The 26,921-nt window shown below is 38.5% G+C and overlaps 1 protein-coding gene across 1 annotated transcript in view; it reads left to right on the forward strand.

Annotated features, from left to right (window-relative positions):
• vipr1b (vasoactive intestinal peptide receptor 1b) overlaps positions 1–26,158 on the forward strand; it is a 42,557-nt gene extending 16,399 nt beyond the window's left edge. The window contains exons 4-13 of the mRNA XM_026292134.1: positions 7,432–7,535; positions 10,200–10,297; positions 12,599–12,731; positions 15,929–16,082; positions 16,255–16,315; positions 16,419–16,491; positions 19,669–19,760; positions 20,381–20,510; positions 21,103–21,144; positions 23,389–26,158. Coding sequence (XP_026147919.1) covers positions 7,432–7,535; positions 10,200–10,297; positions 12,599–12,731; positions 15,929–16,082; positions 16,255–16,315; positions 16,419–16,491; positions 19,669–19,760; positions 20,381–20,510; positions 21,103–21,144; positions 23,389–23,580 — 1,079 coding nt within the window. The 3' untranslated portion in view covers positions 23,581–26,158. The remainder of the gene's footprint in view (positions 1–7,431; positions 7,536–10,199; positions 10,298–12,598; positions 12,732–15,928; positions 16,083–16,254; positions 16,316–16,418; positions 16,492–19,668; positions 19,761–20,380; positions 20,511–21,102; positions 21,145–23,388) is intronic.
• Positions 26,159–26,921: the final 763 nt, after the last annotated feature.

Consider the following 26,921-nt stretch of genomic DNA (forward strand, 5'->3'; position numbering starts at 1 on the left):
TATGTATATGTTAAGATCATTAAGGTCATTTGTTGAGGAATTTATGAGACACATTCAGCACTTCTTGTTAATTGTATTTATATCTCAATATAAATTTTAGCTTATATAAGAACAACTTTGTGAAGTGGACACATATGTTTATTTAATTGGGAGCCATGAGAGCAGCAAAACCTCGTCCTAGATATTCTTGCCTCAAGATATAATACACAAATTCATAGTCCTGAGACCAGTCCAGCACAAAATAAATGACAGCTAGGTTAAACTGTCACATTTCATCAAGTAAAACTGTCTATGGACAGTGAAACAATCTGGGATTGTTTATTTTGCCTTTCTAACGTTGCTTTGTGTTTTGTCTGGGTTTAATCGTCAAGGAATTGAAGCTCTTCAAGACAATCCCTGCACATGTTCCTGCATTTATTTGCCAAATTTTCAGTGTGGCTTGGGAATATTTTTGCCATGGCCTGTCAGTAAACTGATCTTAGATAAAGCAGGCCTACAGGAGCCACACTGGATGGTCAGCTGACACACTTTGTGGATCACTAGACACAGGAAAGACAATAATACATGTGAAAAACACATTTTAAAGTCAGTTTGGCATCTTGTGTCTGCTTTAAGGGACAACACCTTGCTTCCAGACCTTCTCTATTTTAGCATGTCACAGCAGCATGGTTTTGTAATTACTTAACTGAATGACTCTGCCCTCTGGGATCAGGGATATGTTTGCTGTCCTGCTGTCCTGCCCACCGAACTTATTACAGCCACAGAGGTCTGTTTCACACTGAGTTAGCCAGACACACAAACACATCTGACAGCACACACATGGTTAAACTAAGAAAATGTTCAGCAGGGAGGATACACATCTGCTGATTTTCTTCAAAGGGTCACGTCTTAAAACAACAAACAAAGAGGGTTTCTCTGTTTTTGTTTACCTCCTACTTCAAAAGGTTAATACAATAAATTAAAAGATACATAGCGTTTTAAAGTTAGTTTTTATATATTTTAATGTTTTCAGCAAGATAACTGTTCTGTGCAGTTTTAGAGGTTGATGTTTTACACACTAGTTCCACATAGATTTATAATGCGAAGCTGAGCTGAGCCGACATATCAGCAATTAATCTTTCATAATTAGAGCTGACTAGGGCTGCTTGGCTGAGTGATTATACACTTGCAATTACAAACATTGCACAAGTCTGATACGCTAGTCTATGACATTCGGGTGGGAAAGCAAAACAGAAAGGATAGTTTTAAAAAAATTTCTGGCATGGGTCCTTTCTTAAACTTGTTTTTATTTGACTAAATACAGTTTTATTTGACTAATCCCATATTTTTTTCTTATTAAAGTGAAACTGAAGATGTTTAGGGCAACCGGCAGTGTTTGACTTGGACACTGTTCATATCTTATCTTAAACCAACTTTAAAGATTAGTTTCCATTAATCACTGACCTCAAGATAAACCCAACTAAACCTTCATCATTAAGTTGTTGTCATGGCAGATAATTTTGGAAACAGAAAACATTGTTTTTACATTATTTTAGGGGCATATTCAGCCTATATTTTGATGTCACCAAATTCCTGTGAATTGATATATGAGGAGAAGGAGAATGTTTCTGCAACACCTGTGTGTTTTTCAGAGTAGAATTGCCTGGAGCCTCACAGCTTTGTCAGTTTTGCTGTCTTAAAATTGTGAGTTAACTAAACTCAGGTGGAAAAAACAGATCAGGAGTATTGTATATAGTTCCTTAATAATCTGTTCCTCATTTATTTTATTTTACAATTGCCTGTTTTGTGCAGGGAACAACTTCTTAATGACTCATCGACAATTACATAATTTCATGTAACTTTAGGTTATTATTACATTTCAGACATCATGTGCTTCAACCCATTTCAATCATGGAGATGTAGACTTAAAGTTTGATGGTATAACCTCCTACAAAGGAAGCGTTGCCAACAAGTTCAGCTTCAAAAACAAACTGAACTGAAAAAAGTAAAATCTGTCATTGGAACACATGGCATTGACAAAAATGACATGACATTGATATTATGTATTAAGACTTTCAGCAGTACTAACAATTTTCTTCAGCGCTAATAAGATTTTTTCTGTGTTTCAATGCCAATGATTAATTTTTCAATTCAGTGCTTGTTTCACTGCTACATTATATTTTCAATGCCAAAATTTAGCGACTGTCCTGGATCCATGTGCATGCAAATAGTGGAGGAATTTTCATTCAAACTCAAGGCAAATATATTAAGATGAAAAGAGCTTGAGGTAAATTCCTTTGGAGAGATCCACAGACATAAATTTCTCTAAATTCTCCACTTCACTGACAACTCTTTTTACACATTTATTATTTCTTTCATTCTGAGTGTTACTACTATAGTTAGATGACTTCTGATAATTAGGACATGAAGTTATTTAGGTGATGAAGAGACAAAGGAGATGAAACAATGAGGGTGTCCAATAATGTGCCTATACATTCAGTTATGTTGTGCAGTCACAGTGACGTTGGCTATTAAGAACACTAACTGACTGGGGGAGTAAACTGTTTAATAATCTTGTTGTTTTGCTTCTAATACTGCAGAACCTCCTGCCCGATGGGAGGGGGTCAGAGTTTATATTGTGGGTGTGAGAGGTCTGTTTAGTGCCTTGTGTAGGCATGGACTGTGGTAAGGCTCCTGAATGGAGGGTAAGAAGACTTTGATGAGTCTTTCAGTCCCATTAACTACCCTCTGCAGGGCTTTAATATCACTTATGTTGCAGCTTGCGTACCAAGTTGTGATGCAGTACATAAAAAAACTCTCAGCTGTCCCTCTGTAAAATGTTTTGAGAATGTCAGGGGCTGGGGTGATGTTTGCTTCATTCTCCTTAGAAAGTGCAATATCAGCTCGGTCCATTGAAAAATTTTGGTGGTGTTTATTGTGTTACAATGTTGGAGATCTGTACTCCAGGAACTTGATGTTCTGCAGAATTGTAACATTTAATGCCTAACTAAAATCTGTATACAGAACTCAAGGTGTCTTTATTGTCCAGCTACTGTTTATTTCCTCCACGGGATGATTGGAAATTTAAGCAGAAGTGAATGGATCTAGTGACAGAGGGAGGCTGTTCAAAGCATTTCATCACTATGACAAGGGCAATGGGACAGTAATCGAACAGGCCATAACAAACTCCTTTGTTACTGGGATGCTGATGGTGGTTTTAAGCTCTCAATCTAAATATCATTTTGTTTCTTAGTTATTTGGGGATTAAATCACATGTTAATGAATTTTGGGCACATCTGTGACTGCTGAGGATAAAGTGAAGGTATCCCAATTTTTCCAGGTGAATTCAGTTGAATGCTTTCCTTCAATATACAAACATTTGTAATCAGAATCAGAAAATCTGTTTAAGTAACTGTACATTAGAGATGAAATGTGAGGAAGATATCTGTGCAGTCCAACATGTATTAAGTTTGCAGGGAGACAGAAAATGTCATATAATCAATCATCCCCTCCCTGAATAATGGCAGACATGGGGGGGTGGAATCTGTAGCTCTGAGTCCAACTGGATATGTTTCAATCAGTTACAGTGTTGAACAGAAAAATATTGACGTGCTTAAAGTCAGACTTTTTTGCCAGAAAAAAAAAGTTCCTTGTGTGTCCTTGGATATTTACTTTCAAAATGGAGTTATTCACATCTGTAATCACGAGAGTCTTACCTTATTGTAAGTGTAGTTATGAAAGATGTGTTGTCTCAGGTGACCATGACCAGTCTTTTTGTGAGAAAATAGCTCTGTGCTACATGCTTTACTCTATCACCCACAAGAAAATGTAGGGACAGCTGCTCGCGTCAGACCCGCATCATCTAGGACGTCATCCTGACGAAATGTTCCTTCTGCATGAGAATTGACAAATTAAACTTCTAGTTTGTGTAAGAAGACTTTCAGAAGTGTCAGTCTGTGAGTTTATCTGCTTCTATGTCATTTAATATTGTAAGTTTTTCAGAGATGGAAATATAATGGGAACCTTATGTGCACAGTAGAAACATCATTGGCTGATTTGTCGACAGTGTTGCCTTGTTACTGTTTAAGCCATTTGTTCATAATGTAAAGAAGAAGAGACCTTTAGTAAAAGGTGTAGGACATTTGTTTCTAAGACAGGATTGGTACTATAGTACTGTTTAGAAATTGGGTATTGGGTATTTTGTAAGTAGGCATTTTAATTCAATACTTTTGCGATCTGTAAATACATTTATAAATAATATAAATTTATTAAAATACTCTTTTAAGATTAAATGTCTTTTTATGAAATGGCGGTGAGGTAACTTTACTTTCAGGTGCTTTTCTGTTCATCCCCTTCCTTCCCCTTTCTTCTGTTCTCATATTCTGTAATGCAGCAATAAATCTGTTGAAGAGAGTAAGAGTAGCACCCAGACTACAAATGAATGCCGAAGCCATGGGCTTGAAAAATGACTTCAAGTCTACCTTGGCTCATGTTTTCAGTCAGGATCCTCAGGAGGATTCAGCCCACAACACCACTTTTAAAAACCTCTCAAAGGTTTTTCTGTGTCAGCAGAGGAAGGTGGACGATGTTGGTTTAATGACACTCATGCTGGGTGTGTCACTGTGGGCATTCCTCTTTCTGAGGGCCAATTTCATTTTTATACCTTGGGAGTGAGGATATTTTGAGTACAGCTGGGTCATTTTGACTGGTCCCCACACCTTTAAAGGGTTAAGACTTGGCTTTTGAGTTAATGTTGGTATCAGGTTTAGGTTAAGGTTACATTATGCATTTAGTAAAGATGTTTAACATTAGGGTGCGGGGCTCAGGAGTGTATTATTAGACTGTAGGAATGAAGATAAATAAAAGAATATCTAGGAGAATCAATAAAATCTTCATGAAACTCAGCATTTATAGATAACAAAATATAACAGCATGTGTTGCTATATTTGCCTGCTCATGATAACACTTTGTACACACATGGCAATATGGCTGGCAGGCACATTGTGGTTAAGGTCTCATCTGATTAAGCTCTGTATATTGACCTTTAATGCCCCAGAAATGAATAAAGCATGAATAAATCTTAATATGCTAATGCTATGCTCTTAGCTTTACATTTCCAAATTGTATGGGATATATATGATAAAATCATATATCATACCTATCATACATATCATACATGATATGTGATTTTTACACTATCATACCAAAAGGGATTAATCCATACCTTACCTTTAACATTTCCAGTGACAAATCACAGATTCTTTCAGCAAACGCTAGCTCTCTCTCTCTCCGTTAGTGTTGGCAAGCAATAGTTGCAGAGACACCATCTATTTTCCACCAGTCTCACCTCCTCAACCCTGTGCTCCTCTTCCCTCTGATGCAATTAATTCTAAATGTCTTCAGGCCCTGTGATGGACTGGTGACCTGTCCAGGGTGTACCCCTGCCTTTCACCCAAAGAGAGCTGGGATAGTCTCCAGCAGATCTTATTAGGAATAAGTGGGTATAGATAATGAATGGAGGAATGAATGAATGTCTTCAGTTTTGCTATCCTTGCTAATTTTGCACTCTGGCTCAAAATGAACAGATGATTTTTTTGTAGTAGACAGTCAACTCTAAGTAATGGAGCTAAGATCTGTACAATCATGTGACATCATTACCCAGAATGTGTGGCAACCTTTATAACAATAGTCTTTATTTACAAATGTTATTACTATAGACTATACACACTCCAGACCACCACCAACCATGACCAGGCTGTAGCTGCATGTTCTCACATACAGCAGCAAGTCTAGACTGACTCTGGTCGATGTGGGAGCCCAGAGTGGCACAGTTAGTTGCTGAGATTCACTCTTGAGGCTTGAGAGGCTTTGGGTGGCTCAGACCCCTTTAATTCCCCTGTGGGCCCTGATTTGTCCAGACTTTCAGGCAAACGCAACTCCCCAGTGTGTTTCTGTTCCAGCTTCCCAGCAGTTCCAAGCCCAAGCCTCTCAGAGGGTCCTAGCTCCTTCTCCCTCAGTTACTTTTAAGTCCCAGTCATCAACATTAAAGCAGGATTGTGTTATCTGGAAGAAGGTTAAGACCCAAGCCATCTGCCCTTCACTTCAGCTCCCCAGCACCAGCATGACAACAGTGTGACCTGGGCAAGCTGTTGCCACAGCCCCAGTCTCCAGCCAAAACTCCAGCATTAAAAATAGTTTCAGTTGTTAATTACTTCCCACCAACAATTTTCTTAGTCTTGAACAGCTCGACTCCCCAGGGACCTATCCTTGGGTCCTGTTTGTGGACTTCAGCTCAGCATTTAACACCATCGTCCCAGACATCTTCTGGTCCAAAGTCACCCAGCTTACTCTGCCAGCCTCCACCTGTCAGAGGATCACTAGGTTTCTGACAGACAGGAGGGCAGCAGGTGAGGCTGGGGAGAACCACATCCAGCACCTGGTCTGTGAGTACAGAAGCTTACCAGGGATGTGTGCTCTCCCCCCGCTCTTCTTCCTCTACACCAACGACTGCACCTCTGGGGACCTGTCTGTGAAATTCCTGAAGTTTCCCAATGACACAACAATCATCAGTCTAATCTGAGATGGTGATAAGTCTGCACACAGATGGGAGGTTGAACAGCTGCCTCTGTGGTGTGGTCGCAACAACCTGGAAATTAACACCTTTAAAACAGTCAAGATGACTGTGGACTTGAGGAGTAGCCCCCCTATGCTACTGCCCACTCAGCATCAGAGACCTTCAAGTTTCTGGGATCCACAATCTCCCAGGACCCGCAGTGGACACCTAATATCAGCTCCACCATCAAGAAGGCACAGCAGACGATGTAGTTTCTGCGTCACCTCAGGAAGTACAACCTGCCTCAGGAGCTGCTGGTACAGTTCTACAGGGGAGTCACAAACTGTTTGAACTCCTCTCCTCTGGTCGGCACCACAGAACACTGCACGCCAAAACAACCAGGCACAAAGACAGTTTCTTTCCTCGTGCCATCACACTGATGGACACTTAAACACTTAAACCTAAAATTGTTTCTCCCATTTCTATCAGGCCCCTGAAACTAATCCTGGTGATGATTAAGTTTAAATTTAGGTTTGCGCAACACATTTTTACTTTAGCTACTAAATTTAAACATTGTGGTTTAGCCATGTTACTACTTCGTCAAATAACATGAGATATGGTAATCTTTATTAACAGTTGGATTAGTGACAAGGTAAGACTCAGAATGTCCATATTTGTTAGAGTCAAGTGTTTTTCTGCAGGTGCAGATAATTCAGTAAGGACTAACATTAATGTGAGAGAGTTTTCTGCTTGTTTGCAGTGACCCCACAGTCCAGTATATGAGCTAAATGACAGTGTTACACTATGTCTCTCAGCATGGAGTGTTGGACTAATTGTAATCTAGCTTGGTGAGCAGATAACAGATATATCTACCCTGTTTTTGTCTTCTTCATATCCAGGTAATCTCTCTAAAACCTGCACAGCAGACGGCTGGACTGAGATGCAGCCTATTGACATTGCCATCAACTGCGGATACAATCTCAATAGCACTAGTGATGATGAAGTGAGTAAACCGCCACAGTCTATAAGAAGCAGCAGAGCAGATACCCAATGGGCCTATAGCAGCACAGTGGGAAACCATCCCAACAGCCAGTGGGCAGGAAGAATTGAATGAGAGCAGCTTTTCGTTTCTCTGTGGGTGGGTGTTATTGGGTCTGTCAACAAATGGTTGTATTGATTGCTTGAGTTTCTTGACTGTTTTTCTCTGCACCCACCCATACATTCAGTCTTTTTTTTTTTTTTGTGGTGTTTTTTATTTTGAATTTCTTCAAGTGACTGGAATATTTACAATTAAAATGAATGAAATTTACAGAATACTCTTAAAAATGCTTATGTTTTCAGGTTTATACTTTGGAAAGTGATCTAGTTCAAATTACTGATATACTACTGGTGATGTATTGTTAGACAGTTTTCGAAAACAATCAACAAACCTTTCTTGGTCCATAGCTTAAAATAGATAAACACACTTCTAAGGCTCAGTATTTTACACATGGTATTTCGTATTGTTTAACTAGTACATAAACAGAAAAGTAAATATTGTAATTAAAACTTTATTTATTTCCTGATCACAAATTATTATTAACAGTGTCAGGGATCCATGATACATCTTGCAATAATTTATGCATGAATCACCATCACAGATGATTTGTGCTCGTTTTTAAAATGTTACTATCCTGCTAATACCATGATGAATTAAACATAAATGTGACCTCTTTCTATCTTTCCATGTAAAACATCGTACGGAGCCCACGCCTGAGAATTGCTGTTGTTTCCATTGCTAGGCAACATTCAGCCAAACAGTGAAGGGTTAACAGGGCTTAATAAAAGTTTTAGAGGCAGAAATGTGGTTGCTGTCGATCTCAAGAACACAGAATAGCAATGTGTTGTGATGTAAGATATTATTAAAACTGTCCAACAGAGACACCATTACACAGTCTGCCACACTCTCCTCCGCGGTCACTGACACAAAAACAAGTTTCTCTGCTATCGACTTTTACCTATAACTTCACATGTGGAAGGTAAGAAGAGACACATTGTGAATCCTTACTTTCTCAGGCAAATTTAAATTAAAGGTTTAAATTTAGTTTCAGTGTCTAAAAATTCATTATTTAAAAATCAAAATACCTGGACTACAAAGGTGAATGAAAATGACTGTACCACTAAGTCAGAATCCATCTTTTCATGAATGTCTTTGAATCACAGCACACTTGATGCTTGTTGACAAGGCTGGGTCACTTAGTATTTTCTGCCTCTATTATGAGAGTTTATGAGTCATATTGGAGGTTGTTCATGTTGCCTTCAGGGTAGATAGAGAATAAATACATCACATATTTGTGTTATTTAGTTTGTGTTTAATTCAGAGAGAGCTAATATTGTCTGTGTTGACAAAGAGGTAGCAGGATGAAGGGTGGATGTGCAGTACAGGGTGGTAAAAGCTTTCTTGGTGGACTCTCTCTGAGGCAGACATTAGTATGCCACATAAGAAGTCAGGAGGGACTTGGCTGCTGCAGTACTTTAAAAGGAATTCGATGTCTGTTCTTCTGCATACTTGATTCCTGAATGTGGCACATGATGCAAAGCTCTTGATCTCATTTTCATCAAGCACAAAATAGATACTAACATTGAAGCTCCTCTGAAAGGCTCTAAACCTAAACACGTGCTACAGCCAGCATGTTCTTATGGTGTATTAGACAGCAACAACCAGTAGATCTAACTCTGTCAGGAAAACACATAGGAGTGCAATTCAAGACATCTTTACTTAAAACACCAGAAGGTTATTAAAAGAGCTTAGTCTTAAATGAATCTTGTAGCTGTCCACTGTTGTTTATAGCAGTGGCAACAGCTTACTTCCAGAAAATCAGATTTTTCACTACATTTACTGGATGTCATAGAGGTTAAAAAATGAGCAGATATGGCCGTTAGTGCTGATGTCGTTATTAACCTTACTGCCGTGATCTTGTGACCATGCCCACTCAGTAAGACTCACTTCAATTAAAGTGTGGGTTTCCCATTATTCTGTAAAGTATTTCACTGTAATAAAAAGGCAAATATTAAAGAAATCTGAAAAATTGGTTGTACAATCTCAGGTAAATATATTGCTCGTGATATTTGCATCATATCCCAATGTCTTCATCAGCGATGGAGTTTATCATATTTACCATATTCTCTGTCTATGAAATGTAAGATTAAAATCTCAGGTCCAAAGACCATTCATGGTCATGGTTTGGTACTTTTGATTAAATGTGCAGGGAAACGTGACCTTGAGCAGCTTCTGCTCATTTTTGTGTCATTTGGGTAGTTTGCCCTGGCTATATTGCACCTGGCTATATTGCACCTGGCTATATTGGCTATATTGGCTATATTGGCTATATTGGCTATATTCCTCTCTTCCAGTTATGGTTGAGGCTTTTTGATACAACAGACAAATCCAAATGAAAGTTTATTGCACTTCGGTTGAAAGTTTTTCCTTTTCAAAATACTTGGCATTAAATATGTGTAATGTAACAATGTAATTGTTTATTATTGTAACCAACGTTTTTTGTTAATTATACTAATATAACAAAGGAACACAGGTGCTGAGGGGAGTAAAGTTCTGGGCCCACATTTAACCATTTGTGTGAGTGTATTCTTCACACAACTTTTATTGATACTGTTTCTTTTTCTGCAGGGAAAATTTCTCTGGCAGGTGAAGATAGGCTACACCATTGGCCACAGTGTTTCTCTCATCTCTCTTACCACGGCCATTGTAATCCTCTGCATCTTCAGGTACAAATACACAAATGCTTTGACACTAAGACACCGTCTGGTGTGAACAGAGTTATTGCCAACCTAAAAACAAACAAACAAACAAAAAAACAAAACAGACCTAAAAATAACCACACCGCGTGCAACACAAAATAACCGTACTGAGGGCCACAAACCGAGGTAGTCTCGATCCAAATCATCTGCGGCAAGTCCAGTGCATCAACACCTTGTTTTTCCGGCTGGAGCCCCACTTCATTTTTATGAAACTGTATGATTTGCCTAAAGTGATAAATGCTCTTACAGAAACCACAACACAGGTTTGTCTTCCTATGTTTACTTTTTTTGTTCCCCTAACAGACACATCTGAGGAGGGAGAGGATGTTTTCCTGTGGTTTGAAGTGACACATTTTGGTGCATTTGGATTTTTCTCTGTGGGAAAAGAAACCAAACCACCGATTTCAAAACGTGGAAGACCACAGACATAAGTAAAGCTTTAACTGATATTTAACATTATAATCATCTGAACCCACACACTAGATGATTCAACCAGACCAGGGGACCACACACTTGCTGTATGTAGTAACGATTTCAAGTTGGCAATTCCACAGATTTCACAGAAACTTGCACGATGAAACTTGCACTATTATTTTCATACATACCGTGGTATGTCTTGCATGATATGTTAAAAAGACACTTGTGTTGTTGCAAAAATTCAACAAGCTTGTCTTTTTTTTAATGCTCAATTTGGCTCGAGCTGTGTTTTAATGTGCTGCCATGTTTGTTAGGTGTAAAAGTACTCAACATCTGGTTAGTGACATTTTCTGGGATGCTTGCTCTCATTGGCTATCGTTGGTATTCTGTTGGATTTTCTTCTTTCTGTTCAGCCATCCATTCTCTATCAATTCTTTATTTTTCAGTGAGGAAATGTAACGCTTTTTTTTTTTACAGGAAAGTGCATGTTTGCCAGAATTCTTACTCTATCTCTTGCTTTTGCGACTACTCTGTGTACTGCTCAGCTAGTCATTGATCAGAAGTAGTTTTCATATTTTCCACAAAGACCTGCACTACATGTAAATGTGTGTCCACCTGAGGGTTTTTTTTTTTTACTCTGCCACATGAACACTAATGACAAGGCCATGGGAGGTGAAGGTAGCTTGGAGGATTCACACCTGTTCCTCTAGGCATCACACATTACCCATAGAGAGCAAAAGTGTGTCTGTCACATTTGTGCCGGTTGACCACAGTCTCTTTAAATATAATCCTTACCAAATGTGTGTTCACTGAAAACGTTATCACAACTCTGTAGAGTTTAGAGGACACTTGTTGCCCATGTGAAAATATCTCACAGGTGTTCTGTGCTCTCTGGAATTAAACAGGTTGTTGTTACGCTGCCTTTGATAATGATTATGGGCAGGGAATGTGGAAACTGATTTATAAATATCCTTTATTTTAAGGATGGAAAATGATAAGTTTTAAATGGTGAAAAATGAAATGTTTTAACATAAATGGGAAGAAGGTATCTTATCTTATCTACCATTGTCTCTTTTGCGTTGGAAACAAACATATAAACTGATTTCTCTCTAGATGGTGTGGGTTATGTGATTTTTATATGGTTCTAACAGACCGTGCAAGAAGGTCCTTAGCAATTAGTGACAGCAGATTTAATAGGTAATAAGATAAGTTAACCTGTGATATGATAACCTATGACTTGTACACTCACAACAAGAAGCTTTTCAAGTAGCAGCGAGCTTACACAACCCTAACCCTTATGCCAAGCGTAACCCTGAATCAAGTTATCAGCTGTCAATGGTTTCTGTGGTTTCTCATGAGGACGGTTGATACATGGGGTATTTCATCACTTCCCTGCTACCGTGAGTGTGCCCCTCTCTCAGTAGAAGGTTGACCAGTTAGTTTGTGATTACACTCACACACAAATATGCTTTAAAAATGTAATATTGGCCAGAGATGTTTATATTGGCCAAAATGAATTTTATGAATTAACATTAGCTTTTTACATAGAGGAGGAATTTGGATGACTGACACTATTATCATGCTCCCATAGCCATGAAATATGTTTGTGAAACTATTGATGGTTGTCTTTTATCTGCCCTGTGGCATGTAAGGGACCATAAAAAGAATTAATTGTTCTCTGAAGCAGGGTCAACCACAGGAGCTTAATTTTGAGTTAATTGAGTCTGTGATTTGTTGTAATTTTAAACTATTAACTCCAAGAACATTGGATAATAAGGCCATCTTTATCGAATTGTAGTGTGTGTGGGCTTTTTGTCTTGATCTATATTCTTGTTTCTCTTTGTGTCCTAGGAAGCTCCACTGCACAAGGAACTACATCCACATGCATCTGTTTGTGTCATTTATCCTGAAGGCCATCGCTGTGTTCATTAAGGATGTGGTCCTCTACGAGGTGGGGGAGGTGTACAACTGCCCCTCAGGCTCTGTGAGTTTATTGTCTGAGACACTGTTGCTTGCTGTGGGTGTTTTGGGATGAAGCACTTGGGTATTCTTGTTTCCTTGAACCTTAATGGAGTCAAAGTCGATAAAGGTGAACCTGAACACCTGGAGTAAGCCAACTATCCACAATAGGCCTGCACGATATGAGGAAAATCTGCGATGCACATTAACATTGTTCAGTATTGTAATGGCGATATGGCTTGCGATAAATATATAAATATAATAGTGTGTATTTTGGCTGCCTACTACACAATGACAAATGTCTGCCATAACTTTACACACAGAAACTCACAGTACAAAGGAGGTGGAAGACACTTACTTTGTCATCATTCAGACACAAAGTGTTCCCGAACACCATAAACTAACATCAGTACAAACTGTCCTCTCAACTGGTCTTGCATCGTCCCCCAGTGCATTTACTAATGTCTCCTAAACCTATTGTACATCAACTCTCTCCATCCATTAGGTGAGATGCAGTACATCAATACTACAGCATTAAATGAACTGACTTTAGACAAAGTAGCATAAAGGCACGTTTGGTCACTGTAGACCAAAACTGTGTGTGACATTTAATCTTGTTTTATTTCCTCATCTGTTTTTAAAGGACTGAAATGTTGTATTTACTTCCATTTCATTGTATTATATGTTCCTTGTTTTGTTCGACTATTTAAAGATGCATAAGATGCGCAAACAAATGAAGTTATTACTATTATTGCTTTGTTATAAAGCCTTTTCTCATGTAACTACTATTTTTTTATAATGATACCTTAAATAACAAGTCCTCTGAACTAAACCACCAATACTGTAGGTCATATGTACCATCAGATATGACCTAGTGAAATCACATTACTGACCAGGACTAATTTTTTCAACATTAATTCATTATGAATGAAGGAAATAGTCCTGTTAGAATATGAGAATACCTGACTGGCATCCTTACAGGTTTTGTTTTATGTTATTACAAAACAGTACAATCAGTATATAGCTATATAATTACATATAGAATAACTAAAGCCTAAAACTGTGCTCATAAATTACAAGTTAGTTTCATTGCTTCCTTTAAGACTTACAGGCTATTTACGCTTGAACTTGGATCAAACCGCATTTTTTGGCAGATTTCTGCACCACCACCAGCCCACCGCATCCCACCGAGGCCATGGTTAGGCCTGCAAACGTGAGGTTTATGTTACATGATGTGGCCACATGACAAGAGGAGCCTCACAGTGTATTTTTTAGTGAGCTCTCTGGCCAACTCCAGTGCGTTAATGGAACTATTAGGTTGACAGGAGCCAGCTGCTGTCATCGGTCGGCTGAAAAACATCACAGAGCCAGGTTTGGTGGTATAGTGCTCATCATGACCCCAGCATTACTTCCTATACAAATTTTGGCTTGGTTACTTTCACTGTGAGTGTGAGGGCTGGTGTTACTCATGTTGTGGTGTAAATGCTTAATGTAATGTACCCTGATGTACCTATGGCTGTGTGTGTGTACTTAAATGGATAGATATACATTGTTCAGTGTAAGTTCTTTACCATGACAGTGAGGACATTTTAGCTCAGGGCTGCCCAGCCCGTGGTCCTAGAGCGCCCACTACCCTGCCTGTTTTCCAACTATACCTGCATGCTTGGTTTGTTATATCTCTTCTACAGTTGCATGCTTGCTGTAATTGAGAAATGAAAACAAATGTGCATTTGCGTGTATGTGCTTTTTTACTTAGCTTACTTATTTTCCCTATGCATTTCCAGTAGCAAAAAGCTCATCATTCATCCACATGGCACTAATGGCAGGCTTTTTAAAATGGAGCCCCAGCGAACAGTTTTTACTGATTTGCACACATTAGAACTAGCCGAACGGTTCAGACAGTCCATCTCTCTCCATTTTCCCCCTCTCAACATGCCAAGTGGGAACCAATTTATATAGGCTACCAAATCCCAGTCAGCTTCAGTGACAAATGTTTAATTAGTTGTCTGAAACATAACCTCTACAGTATGTACAAGACTGGGAAGTAAGACTCTCAGTTATGTGTGCAGTTTCACCAGTACCCCAGGAGTTTTTACTTAAAAAAAAAATTGACCACACATTTATCAGAGGCAGAGCTGTGTGGAGACCTGTGTCAGAAAAACATGGCTTTCATCTAATATCAGTGGTAGAATATGTGTGTGATAACCTCGGGACTGATTACTCAGCACCACGTGAGAAACATTTTTTTAAATCTAATGTCTATTCAAAGAAATGTAAAAAATGCTCATATAATATATCAGGAGTTCTTAAATATACATCTTAAATGTAAAAAAAAAAAAAAAATCTTAATTAGCAAAGCAAACGTAAATATGAATGTAGTGGGTTAAAAACCTCCCAATCTTTCCTCTGAAAATTTTAAATGGGTGCAGTGTATTGATCTCCATGATGCCCTCCCTGTAGGATCTCTAGGATTCTCGTCCCAAAGCAACCCGTAGGCTTGAACCTGTGAAAGTGCGTTTGAAAGTGTGTTGTTCTGAGGAGGCTGCAACAGAACTACACGCATCAGTGCAGTCCACCCACAACATTATGAAAAAGAACCTTTTATTCATGTCCTTATGTAACAGATTCAATAGCAGCCTCCCTGCTCAGTGTTCAACAGGCGCAAACTGAATTTTGAATGAATTCTACTGTCCTGGTGGAAGTGTTGTGCTGTCAGCCAAAATAAAGCTGATTACACTATGCAGCATGCTTGTTCCAGTGTTCCTCCCTTGTCCCTTGCTCACTGAAACATCGACTGGAACATTTCTGCACACTGTTTCCAGAAAATATATGTTGCATTGGACACAGACTAGTAAAGGAACTGAAATGATATTGTTGTACACGTTTAAGTGTCCTTTCTACTCCCTTCTAGATAGTCACGCTTTAGTGGTAGTAACTACTGACTTCACATGGTTTCTAATAATTTACAGATTAATCATAAATCAATAATATTTGAGTAAATCTCTTGTGTTTGTTGGTTCCTGGTTGAAAATAAAAATGGCCAAAAGGATTGTTTGCTAACTGGGAAACCAAACATTAACCAACAATTAGTGGTTAAATACAACCTATAAACACTTAAAATGTCTTAATTGTAAACTTCTCTGTAAACTTCTCTGTATGTGTGGAGTTGTATGTCTCTAGATCGTTGTATTTGATGCTTTTGTGTCTTGTACCCCTTGCCAGGTTGGCTGCAAAGCAGTGATGGTGTTCTTCCAGTACTGTATAATGGCCAGTTTCTTCTGGCTGCTGGTGGAAGGCCTTTATCTTCACGCATTGTTGGCCATCTCTTTCTTCTCGGAGAAGAAGTATTTCTGGGCTTACATTCTGATTGGCTGGGGTGAGAATGTCTTCCTTTTTGTGCTGTTAGCTGCTGTCATGGAATGAGACCTCACCAAATGTCAAATCGACTACAGGTTGTGACTCTTGTAATAACAACTTTGGTGTGCACTTTTACATAATCTATATATATGTATATATATATATATATATATATTTTTTTATGTCCCCAGGAGTTCCAACAATTTTCATCACAGCTTGGAGCATCGCTAAAGCCTACTTTAATGATGTGGGGTAAGAAAAGTATCAGGCAATTGCTAGCGTCTAGTATACAATATAGGTATTTTGACTCAATTTGCTACATCTTGTACATGAGTATTATGTCATGTCTTACCAGGTGCTGGGATATAATCGAGAACACTGATGTGTTCTTGTGGATCATTACTACCCCTATTATGGCATCAATACTGGTAATTTTACAAACCCTAAGCACTTTTCCATCACCCACACACTTAATTGCACCAACATTTCTGCATCTTGAGCTCTCAGGACTTTTCTGAAGTGAAACTAATGGTCACTGAGCGAGAAAATGTCAGTTATCATAGGTCCACCTCAGACCTTTAATGCTTTTGACCTCAACGGCTTCATACATTATCTATCCAAGTGTTGTATCTCAACACAACTGAGAGGTTAACATGACCTCAAACTTCTCATACCACTTTAGAGAGCTGGCAGGATAAGTGCCAGTAATTTTTTTGACGCGATATCATCTTGATTTTTCTGCATCTTTATGACTGTTTTTTGCTCAGTATCTGTCACATTTTATAAGGAAATGTTTATCTGGACCCAAGACTGCAGACAAAGAGCTTTGATTGAATAAAAATGATCAGAACTGGAATGAAAATATTTAAGAGAGTCTGAGAAAGAGTCTTTGTATTAGCACGACTCTCCAGTCGCACAAAGGAAAAGGTCAGTTTAGGAGATGATGATCCAGGAAGCAGCGAAGGAGATGGAGAGTCTTTACACACAGGAAGGAGTATATTCAGACAGGAATCCAGAAACACGGAGAGGCAGGTGAGTAGGGTGGGCTGGGAGAGAGGAATCCAGGACACATGGAGAAGCAGGTGTGTTTCATAGACTGGGAAACAGGAAAACAGGGACACACAAGGAGACTGCTGAGGCAGAGGTGGGTTTCCAGATGAGGGAATATCCAAGGCTGAAGTATTCACAGGAAACATGAACAACAGGTACTTCTGGGAACTACAGAGAGCATGGCGAGATGACTGTTACCATCATAGATTGAAGTATGATCTGGCAAAGAGGTGCTGTAAAGCATTGTCTCATATACAGGCCCTCCAAATGATCAGATGAGCATCAGGTGAGGCTCATTAACTCGTTGCCTCAGCAGAACAGGGGGTAGTAGGGAACTCGGCGTAGTAGGCAAAGACTGACAGGGAGTAAGACTTTGGCATGGACTCCCGCATTGTCTGGGGAGAAGATTCAGGCTCAGGCTATGAAGATGGCTGCAGCGACGACTGTGGCCGGAGGACTATAGAGGAGCTGATCTGGAGACTCTTACAGGTAAAATGGAGAGTCAGACTGGACTGGCTGGACAGGAGACGGCATCTGGAAGGCAGGTTGCGGTGACTGGACTGGCCAGACTGGAACACTTTGCTGTAGTGTGGCTGCTGATGACTGTCTTTGGCGACGGTGTCTTTGCTGAGACCCAGGAGTGGACCTGGTTGGTGAACTGGCTGATGAGCTGGCAGTGATCCACGGGGAAGAAGACCTGAATTTTTTCATTTTTTATTAACATTTAAGTACTGCAAGAAATGAAACTTAAAGGCTACAAAGCAAAATCGTAAATTGCCAAAGGGTATAAAAAGAGACCCCAGTTGTTCCTACACGTGTCCCAACTTTTGTTGTTGTTAAACTGTGAGTCTGGACAGTGTCTGGACAATACAGCACAACAGGAAGTAGTTCTGCATATTGCTATTATAATGGTGAGGATAAGGAAGTCAACAAAGGCTGGACTGTGTTAGAAAAGAATAATGGAATGGCAGCACAATCTCCAGACCCTCCAGGTGAAGAGTGAAAGCAAAGGAACCTACAAGTGCAGCACATCTGTGGGAACCTCGAAAAAGAGGTAGAAGAATAGAAGCCCTATTCATTTTTATTTCTGTGCAAGTTTAAAATCTGTAGACATTTTTTGTGCCACTTAAAAAATATTGGCACATCTTTTGATATCATCATGAAAGCTGAAGTGGCTATTCATTTATATTTTGTTTGCAATCCCACAGTGCCACAGTTATCTATTTTGAAATATAAAATTTTATTTTGGCAGACCGAGTCTTTCTTTTTACTGTGTTCAAAGACCTGCTGCTTTGTTTTTGTGCCACCTACTGTGTTTCTGACACACAGAAGCATTGAGTGTGTATGTGTGGAGGGGGTTCCTTGTCAACGCTTTATATCTATAGTTGCAGTTTGCAGGAGCTACACATATTTTAATTTGGCTATGCCACTATGTGGCCAACATGGAATGTGCAAGATGATTTTTTATTTTTATTTTTATTTTTTGCTGTTATGTTAATTACAGAGTTGTATTGCCACATCTGTCCTATTGTGATGAAAACTATAGCTTATACTGGGAATTCATCACTAGTTACAACAAAGTACCAGTTTTCTGGAGACTAAAATCTAAATCTGAATAAACCACACTGTGCTTTTTAGCTTTACTGCATATTAAAAGGAATATGAACATGAGCGAGCTTCATATTTAAACTAAATTTAATATGTGTTCATTAGTGAGCCCTAGAAGTGCTGCTTGGTGGATGTTGTTACATGTGAATCAGTTCAGGCTATCTGTTTCCCCATTTTTATTATTTGTTTGTAAGCTAAATTATGTTGGTGCTGATTGTATCCTATTGTGAAACGTGAGAGTGATATTAATCTGATCGTAACTCTCGGCAACAGAGGAAATATCTGGTTCTCACCAATGGTGTCAAGCTCCTCATCTAAAGCTCAGTAAATAAATGCATGTGCATTTCTGAAAATGTCAAACTATTTAAATTTGGTCCGTGTTTGAACACATTAAAAAAGCCATGTTGTGCACAAAGAAGCTTTAAGATCAAATTCTGATCCTTGTCTGATGTTTGCTGCAGTCCTGATTTGTCTGATTTTGATTGTTTGTTTTGCTCCTTGCCAGCACCTGTGGCAAAAGCAGTTGTGTTAATTCACATTAGTATCAGGATCAGCATCCTGGCTGCCGGATCGCTCTGTTTCTTTCTGTCTGCAGCAGCTGATTGACATTTGAGTGCATGATGGGTCAGAGTTTAATAAGAATTGACAATTTAGAAATGTTCATTTTCCCACAGGGCAGCAGCACAATCCAATCAGAGCAAGATGAAATTCATCATGCAGCTTCAGATTCACAAACATTACCCCAAATCTATTAAATTATACACAGAAAACATGTACAGAAGAAGCAGTGACTTTCCTTAGAACAAGCTTTTTTGTATCTAAAAATTTCACATATGAAAAACTAAATGTTTCTGATTCATATTTCATAAGCCACCAGTACTATACCCTATTCACATTGTCAAATACTCCCAGCTTTTTGTCTCACCACACTTGAATTTTCTCCACAGATGAACTTTATTCTTTTCATATGCATAATTCGAATACTGCGCCAGAAGATCAATTGCCCTGATATTGGAAGAAATGAATCCAACCAATACTTGTGAGTATAATTTCTTCTTTTTTCAGGTTTTACATTTGTATTATTCATCAGCTAAGATTTGCTGATACCACTGAGAGGATGCTGGGAAACCCCTACACCACCATCAGAGTCTCTATTCAGAGCTGAATTAGTTTCTTATCCTATGTTAACTGCATTTAGAGGATGAAAAAGGATTTGGATTTTCTTGAAGAAGCAAAAAGAGGCTGAGATGAAGATACACTTAGTTGTTCTGTAGGTATAGCTGTTGTATTTTTTGTGTGTCTTTTTTTCACCCTCACAACAATACGTGGATGATCACTCCTTTGGGAACCTCGGCATATGATGCTCAGCACACTGTTGTCTCCCACTGGCAGCTGCTTTACACAGACATATAGCGTTCTGTGTGTTGAAGTGATTTTGCCTGTGATGGAGAGCATCTCATAAGCTAGCTATAATGCATGAGCTATTTTCCCGCTGACACTTTTAATGGTGTTTTTTCCATCTCTGGTCCTCTGAGCTAAAATGTAAAATGAAAAGTACTCTGGAGTTGCATTTCATTATTGGCATATACAGAGACATATTGAAAATTGGTTTCAACAGAGGGACATATTTGAATCTGTTTTTTTGCTTTGTCGTTTCAGGAGACTGGCAAAATCAACACTGCTTTTGATTCCTCTGTTTGGGACCAATTTTATCGTATTTGCATTTATCCCAGGACAAGTGATGACAGAGCTACGGCTAATATTTGACTTGATTCTGGGATCATTTCAGGTATGTTTTAGGAAGACATAATTATAAAACAAAAAAATCTAGATTTTATATTTTCCAAATCATACTTTGAATCAAGTTTGACAATTGTTCTAAATGCCCAGAAGGTCCACCAGGACTGAGAAACATAAAAAAGAAGTACATTCAAAGTCCAATGTTGGCATCCTGTCTACCCTGACCCACAAGTGTTCCTACTGAACATGAACTGCAGAAAACTGTGGCAGGTCTTCACTCAGTGGCAGTGTTACCATTTTAAGCAGCCTATTATTTCAGTTCATCACATAATGAGGAATGATGGAGAATGCAGCCAGAGAGCACAGCTGCATTACAGACTGCCTGCAAACCAAGGAAACCTTTTCACCACATATCTCCCATCATTCTTTTTATTACTTCTTCTCATTATTCCTATAAACCAGCCGTCATATGGCATGCATTGTTTTTGTCAGCGCAAGCCATTTATATGTCACATGCATGCCAAGCGTCTTCTTCTTGAATTAACAGAGTTATAAAGACAAGATAAATGACTTTGGCTGGACGATTCTTCATGACACAAACTATTATCGCTGCCTAATGTGTCTTTCTCTTTTCTGTTTAGGGTTTTGTAGTGGCAGTCCTTTATTGTTTCCTAAACGGAGAGGTAGGTAGCCTTTGTATATACACCCTCAAGATTTTCATGCAAAGATAGTCCACAGTTTTAGTTTATCTGTAGTTTCCCTGTGGCTCCTTTGGTACAAAATTTATATTCACATAAAGTCCTGTAAAGTGGATGGAGCTATGAATATGAGTCACTGGCACTGGCCATTCCAGCCATCTCTTCTCTCTTTGGAGCTCCTCAGTGAATATTTTCTGCACCCTGCCTGCAGGGTGGGAGGGCTGTAAAAAGCACCGCTTTTTTGGCAGGGAGCTGTTCAGTGATGTCTGCAGAGGCTCTTTGTGGGCAGATTAGTTATGTTCCCAGTGCAGGGCCAGATTGAATCATAGTGATGGGCTGGATGGCAAGACTTGACTCTATGCTGCCTGAATTTTAATCTGAGTGCAATTTTCAGGTGTCCATTGTTAAAAGTTAAAGTCTTGGTGGAGTAGATTTATTACAATTTCAAACATAAGCATCTCAAAGACAAACAAACAATAGAACTGAAGTCAATATATATGAATTAGAAAGATATTAATCTAAGGCTACATTCACATCACGTGCTGGAGAGGCCCAAAACTGATTTCTAGACTCTCCAGTTGAAGGTCTGACCTTTTGAAGGATTTGTGAACACACCATACAGATTTGTTTTCATATCAGATCTGGGCCACCTGTGGTCCTACGTCTAACTCATATCTAATCTCATCAGAACAGAATTCATGCTTCTTTTTTTTTTTAATCTCAGTCCTCTGTCATTCACTGTGGCACCTCAGAGACCAGTAAAAATAAAAATGGAGGAGAACAACTACAGTGACATGGTTTCACTGGAAAGATGATGAAGTTTCAGATTTGATGGCCTTTTATGGAAAGCAACACAAACTGACAAACCAATCAAAGGAAATTTTATGACATGACATGGCTCGTATTTAAGTTAAACAAGGGTATGTTGCAGTTTATGACCTCAACAGTTTTCTCATATGGAGTTGGATACATGTAATCTACAAACATGAACGTGAAGCATCAACACAAATAGATCAGAGCCCACAAAAAATCAGAATGACCCATTGCAATTTTCATGAACATAATAAAATCAGAAAAAGGGCATAAACGTACTCTGCTGTAAGAAATAAAATGTCTTCTGCTTTACCTTTAACAAATATAACATAAAAAAGAGGCTGCAACTCCAGTGACCATACAGGCTTGACACTGTCACACATCCAGGGATATACAATGAATATGTTTTAAAGCTTGTTCAAACAAACATTGAGCCATGCTCAAAAGAGGCATATAAATCAACAAGCACTGTGCATTTGTAGCTGAGTCGATCTGACACCGAAAGAGTCCAGATAATTTACTACATGAGTCAGAAGCCAATCGCTTCTAAATAAAGAAAGGAAATCATAGCAGAGAATCAATTAAAACAAGAAGAGGAAGTCGATTTCCATGTTTGCAAAGTAACACTTCTACCTATAATCATAAAAATCCTTTAAGCCTGCTGAGTCCCATATGGCAGTTTTATAGAGCTTGCAGAAAACAAAACAACTGCACAGTCAGAGTCAAAATGTATGAATACACTAAGTAAATGAATGACCATTCTTTAGGACAATGCCTCTTTTGTGTTTCTGCTAGTTATGGATGTGTAAGACTTAGTTGATGTATTTCATCTGTGAAACATTTTGAGACTGTATAAGAATGTGAATTAAATGGGGAAAAAGAGGATCCTATAACATCCAACATTATGCAGTTACCCTGTATAGCAGAACCTGCCAGTTTCAAAGCGAATTAAAAAAACTCCTTCTCATCTTTCTGAGCCAATACTGACATTTTTACCTTCATGCTGCCGAAGGCTGCTTTACTTTTTAGTTTGCTTCTGTCCCTCTAAGTTGGTCTGAATAGAAAGCTGTCTCTGTGCAGCTTATTTTTGATGCTGCTTTGACCATTTTTATGTCTATAGACTATTGCAGGTCGAAATATTATCCAAATTTTTAAAGCTATTTCTTGTTTTCAATTCATAATGGAATATTTAAAGTTGTTTATTTGGCTTTAGTATATGCCACAAATAAACACTGAAACTTTTAATAATGTAATTTAATAATGAACCATGGCTTTAAAGAAGTGTTACATTTCTACAAATTTTTAAAATGTCTATGTTTGCATATCTTTTGTTGGTATTTGCTTCATACAAGAGAATCCATGATAAATTGCAAGTTGTATTATAAAGTGTTACTTTACTAAATGAAATCATTGTAGGTCCAAGGAGAGATCAAGAGGAAGTGGCGGAGGTGGCACCTGCAGAGATACATGGGCTCTGACACCAAATACCAACATCCGTCTATTGGCAGCAGCAACAACTTCAGCACCCAGATCACCATGTTGACACGATGCAGCCCAAAAGCACGCCGGGGTTCATCCTCATGCCGTGATGACTTTTCTAGCTTGTGACTCACACAAGTAGTGATACAGACAGTGTACAGAATGCTCTCATACAAACACTGAGCAGAAACGACACCACATTTGTAAGCTCCAGAAGAAAAAAAAAAAACCTCCTCATGCACTCATGGCAGATGCTTGAGTGCTTGTGTGTGACAGGGACAAAGGAGAGTGATAAGGGCAAAAAAACTGTGGAAAAAAATAGTCTGACCATTGTCAGCTTCTAACCAGCTTTTAATGTACAGGCAATGTACAGGCTCTAAAACTTATATACTGTAAGCGCCTTGCTTTACAAGTATAGCTTTTGCACATTTGACCAGTAAGTTTTTGTCTTTGTATATCACAATTCAATGCACATGTACAGGTGAGTTTGTGAGTCATGTCATTATGGGTCATCTGGTCAACTGTTAAGTTCCTCTGGTGCTCACGAACTGGGCAATGCAAAATGTCACATATTGATGGGGTGAGGGTGAGGAATCCAAATGTGAACTGCAGTAAAGAGACATGCAATCCAATGTAATTATGTGCTGATTGAAAATCACTTAGTGGATTTAGGGAGCTCCAAATGAAGGGTGCAATGAGAGCCATTGGAAGAAAAAGAGATGATTTTTTTAGAAAGGAAATCAAATTATTCACATTCTTACAGTGTGTGCACCAACATCACAGGGATAGTAAGAAAAAAACCCACCAAAAATAGGGGTGCAGATGTGAGTGTTACTGTTCACTATGTGTTAAAGCATGTTTTAGGCAGCGCGAAAGAGCAAAATAGTGTGCAAAATTTTGTTTTTGTCACTGTGCACGAAGACAGAGAAAGAATTGCTGATAACTGGCGGAAAGCTTTACTTTTATAAATACCAAACGGATGAGTCTTCAGACCAGTTGACCAGTGTGATACTGATTCACCGTGATGGTTTGGAGTATAAATGCCCTTCTCTGCACTATTGCTCTCACAAGAGACTGATGCCCTTTGCCTACGCCTTTATGAGTACAGTCTTCCTTCTTGTCTTGTGTGGTTGTGTGCTTTTGAAGGAGTCAATGTCCTTTTTATATTATTTGAGGCACTCTGGCAGTTTTGTGCTAATCACTGACAAGTGCCTGGTTTCAGTGTATTGAAATGACACTTTCATACCAATTTTCACTGACTATGGGCTGCACAACAGCTCTGGAGCAGCTATGCCTTTAGCAATCCTGTCCTTGAATGTATACATTTACTTGAAAGAATAATTTAACATACAGTGTAAAGTATAATAACTTACTATGGTTTGTTGTGCTATAAGTATTGCATAGTGGCCACAGAATCAGTAATATGTCAATGTAATTGCTGTTTGTTCATATTATTGCAGCGTGCGGGATATAATTTCTTGCCTGGAACATAAAGTGCATAAGAGCCAAGTACAGGAGAAGGTTTTGTGTTGTGTTTAGTTATAAAGAAGCTTAGAGAAGAGAAGCGTTCATGGTGATGCTCTCATAGACATATTACTAACTTTAAAATCCTCCACTGTGCAAAATAAATTCTCAATTGACTGTCAGATTTAACTTTTCCATTTGATGAGTTTCAACCTGACAAGTCAGTAGAGACAATTGGATGACTGGTCCCGTTGTCATGATGCCAACATTGTGCTTCTCAGCTCACAAGCTTAGACTTGAAAGTACCTTAGGTGTTCATGCAAGAGGGAAGGTCTAGATGGTCCTGGATTTATTGGAAAAAAAACAAAATGTCATCTCACCACTGCTGATTGCTCCAATGTTTTGGCAAATACACTCATTCATTATACCATGCATAGGTAAAGAGACTGATACCTGTCCTGTACGGTAAATACTCAGCTGAAGCAAGTTACCTATTACCCAGTAACACATTATTCCTGCCAGCACATCTAAAGCTCATTAACACAGTCAGTGTACTTTTGTTGCTCTTGCCCAAGAGTGTTTTCAGCACACAAACCCCTATTAAACTGCAACTTGTCATGTTTACACACTTGCACAGGTTAAACGTAGTGAGCTTTATATTTAGATAGCTTTACGTTTTGTTACCTTTGGATGGAGCTGACCCACATATTTTGCTAAGCTACGCTAACCAGCTGCACATTGTAGTAGCTTCATACTTACTACGAGAGTAAAATGTAAACTCATGTTAAAAAAAAAAAAAAAAAAGAAAATCTTTAAAGACTAATTATCTAACATTGTTTAGTACCTGTCTTGTGCTGTTTGTAAACGTTAATTATATGACTTTCTGTGACTTGGACATTGTACCTCTTATACTGTGGAATGTAAATAGATTTGTGTGTATTGAAAAAAAAAGACACTATTGCAGTACAAAGTATTTTTAAAATTCAGTCACGGATTATATTTATAAATATTAACTTTTAGTGTTTTAGTAGTCTATGGGGTGCATCAGTGAGATACTATTAAAAAGAAAATACTGAATCACTTGAATGTGCACCAACACAAACTATTCAATCTTTATTATTTGTTTCTTTGCAAACTGGATCTTGTGTCGTGTATATTTATGATTTAAAAGTGAATTTGTTTGGTTTGTTATTAGTGCAATGTGTATATCACTGGTGCAGTGCATACCATTGTGAGCCTACGAATGCACTGTAAGTATTTATTAGCTTTAGCACATAAGCACATATGTGTGTACACATACTGAACTTTTAAACAGAAAAAGAAAAAATGATTTTGAATATTGTTATTATAGTTCTGTTATTGTTCTGTTGTTATTATTGTTAGCTTTGGTGTACACATGCTGTATAAAGAGTATTATCTTGGAGGGAGAATTTTGACAATGTTTCACTCAAACTGTTTGAAATAAATTATTTAGAAATACACAAGATAGATAGAGTTTGTGTAAAACTCCTTGTGATACTGTCTTTCACTGTGTTTTAAGTTTAAAACTTGTACTGTGAACAGTAACGCCCTCACTGACTGCAACATTTTGCTGCCTTATTGAAACATATTTTCATTAGTGCCCTCTGCTATGTGACAAGGGTTTGGCCTAAAGATGATTTATTTTGATGGATTTTGCTTTAAGAAAGCGTCAGGCTCAAAGTGTTCATTCAAATATGCTAATTCCGGATAGTGAAGTCATCATTTTAAATGATCTGCATGTAGATCCTTTTCTTTTAAATATTCATATTTCACTCAATGCCTCCTGAACTAGTACTGATTAGGAAATTGATCGAATATCAGTGCTGTACCCTCAGTATGAAAGCAGACAGCTTCACACTCCAACTGATGTGAATGTGTAGGACTATCAGAAAGCAGTACATTTAGTTCTTTAGGAAACACCATATTTTGTGACAGACAGTTCAAATGGATGGAAACAATCTCTCAAGCTCATGGAAATGACCAAT

Source organism: Mastacembelus armatus, chromosome 20 (genome assembly GCF_900324485.2).
Source record: "Mastacembelus armatus chromosome 20, fMasArm1.2, whole genome shotgun sequence".
In the NCBI taxonomy this organism is placed as follows: Eukaryota; Metazoa; Chordata; class Actinopteri; order Synbranchiformes; family Mastacembelidae; genus Mastacembelus; species Mastacembelus armatus.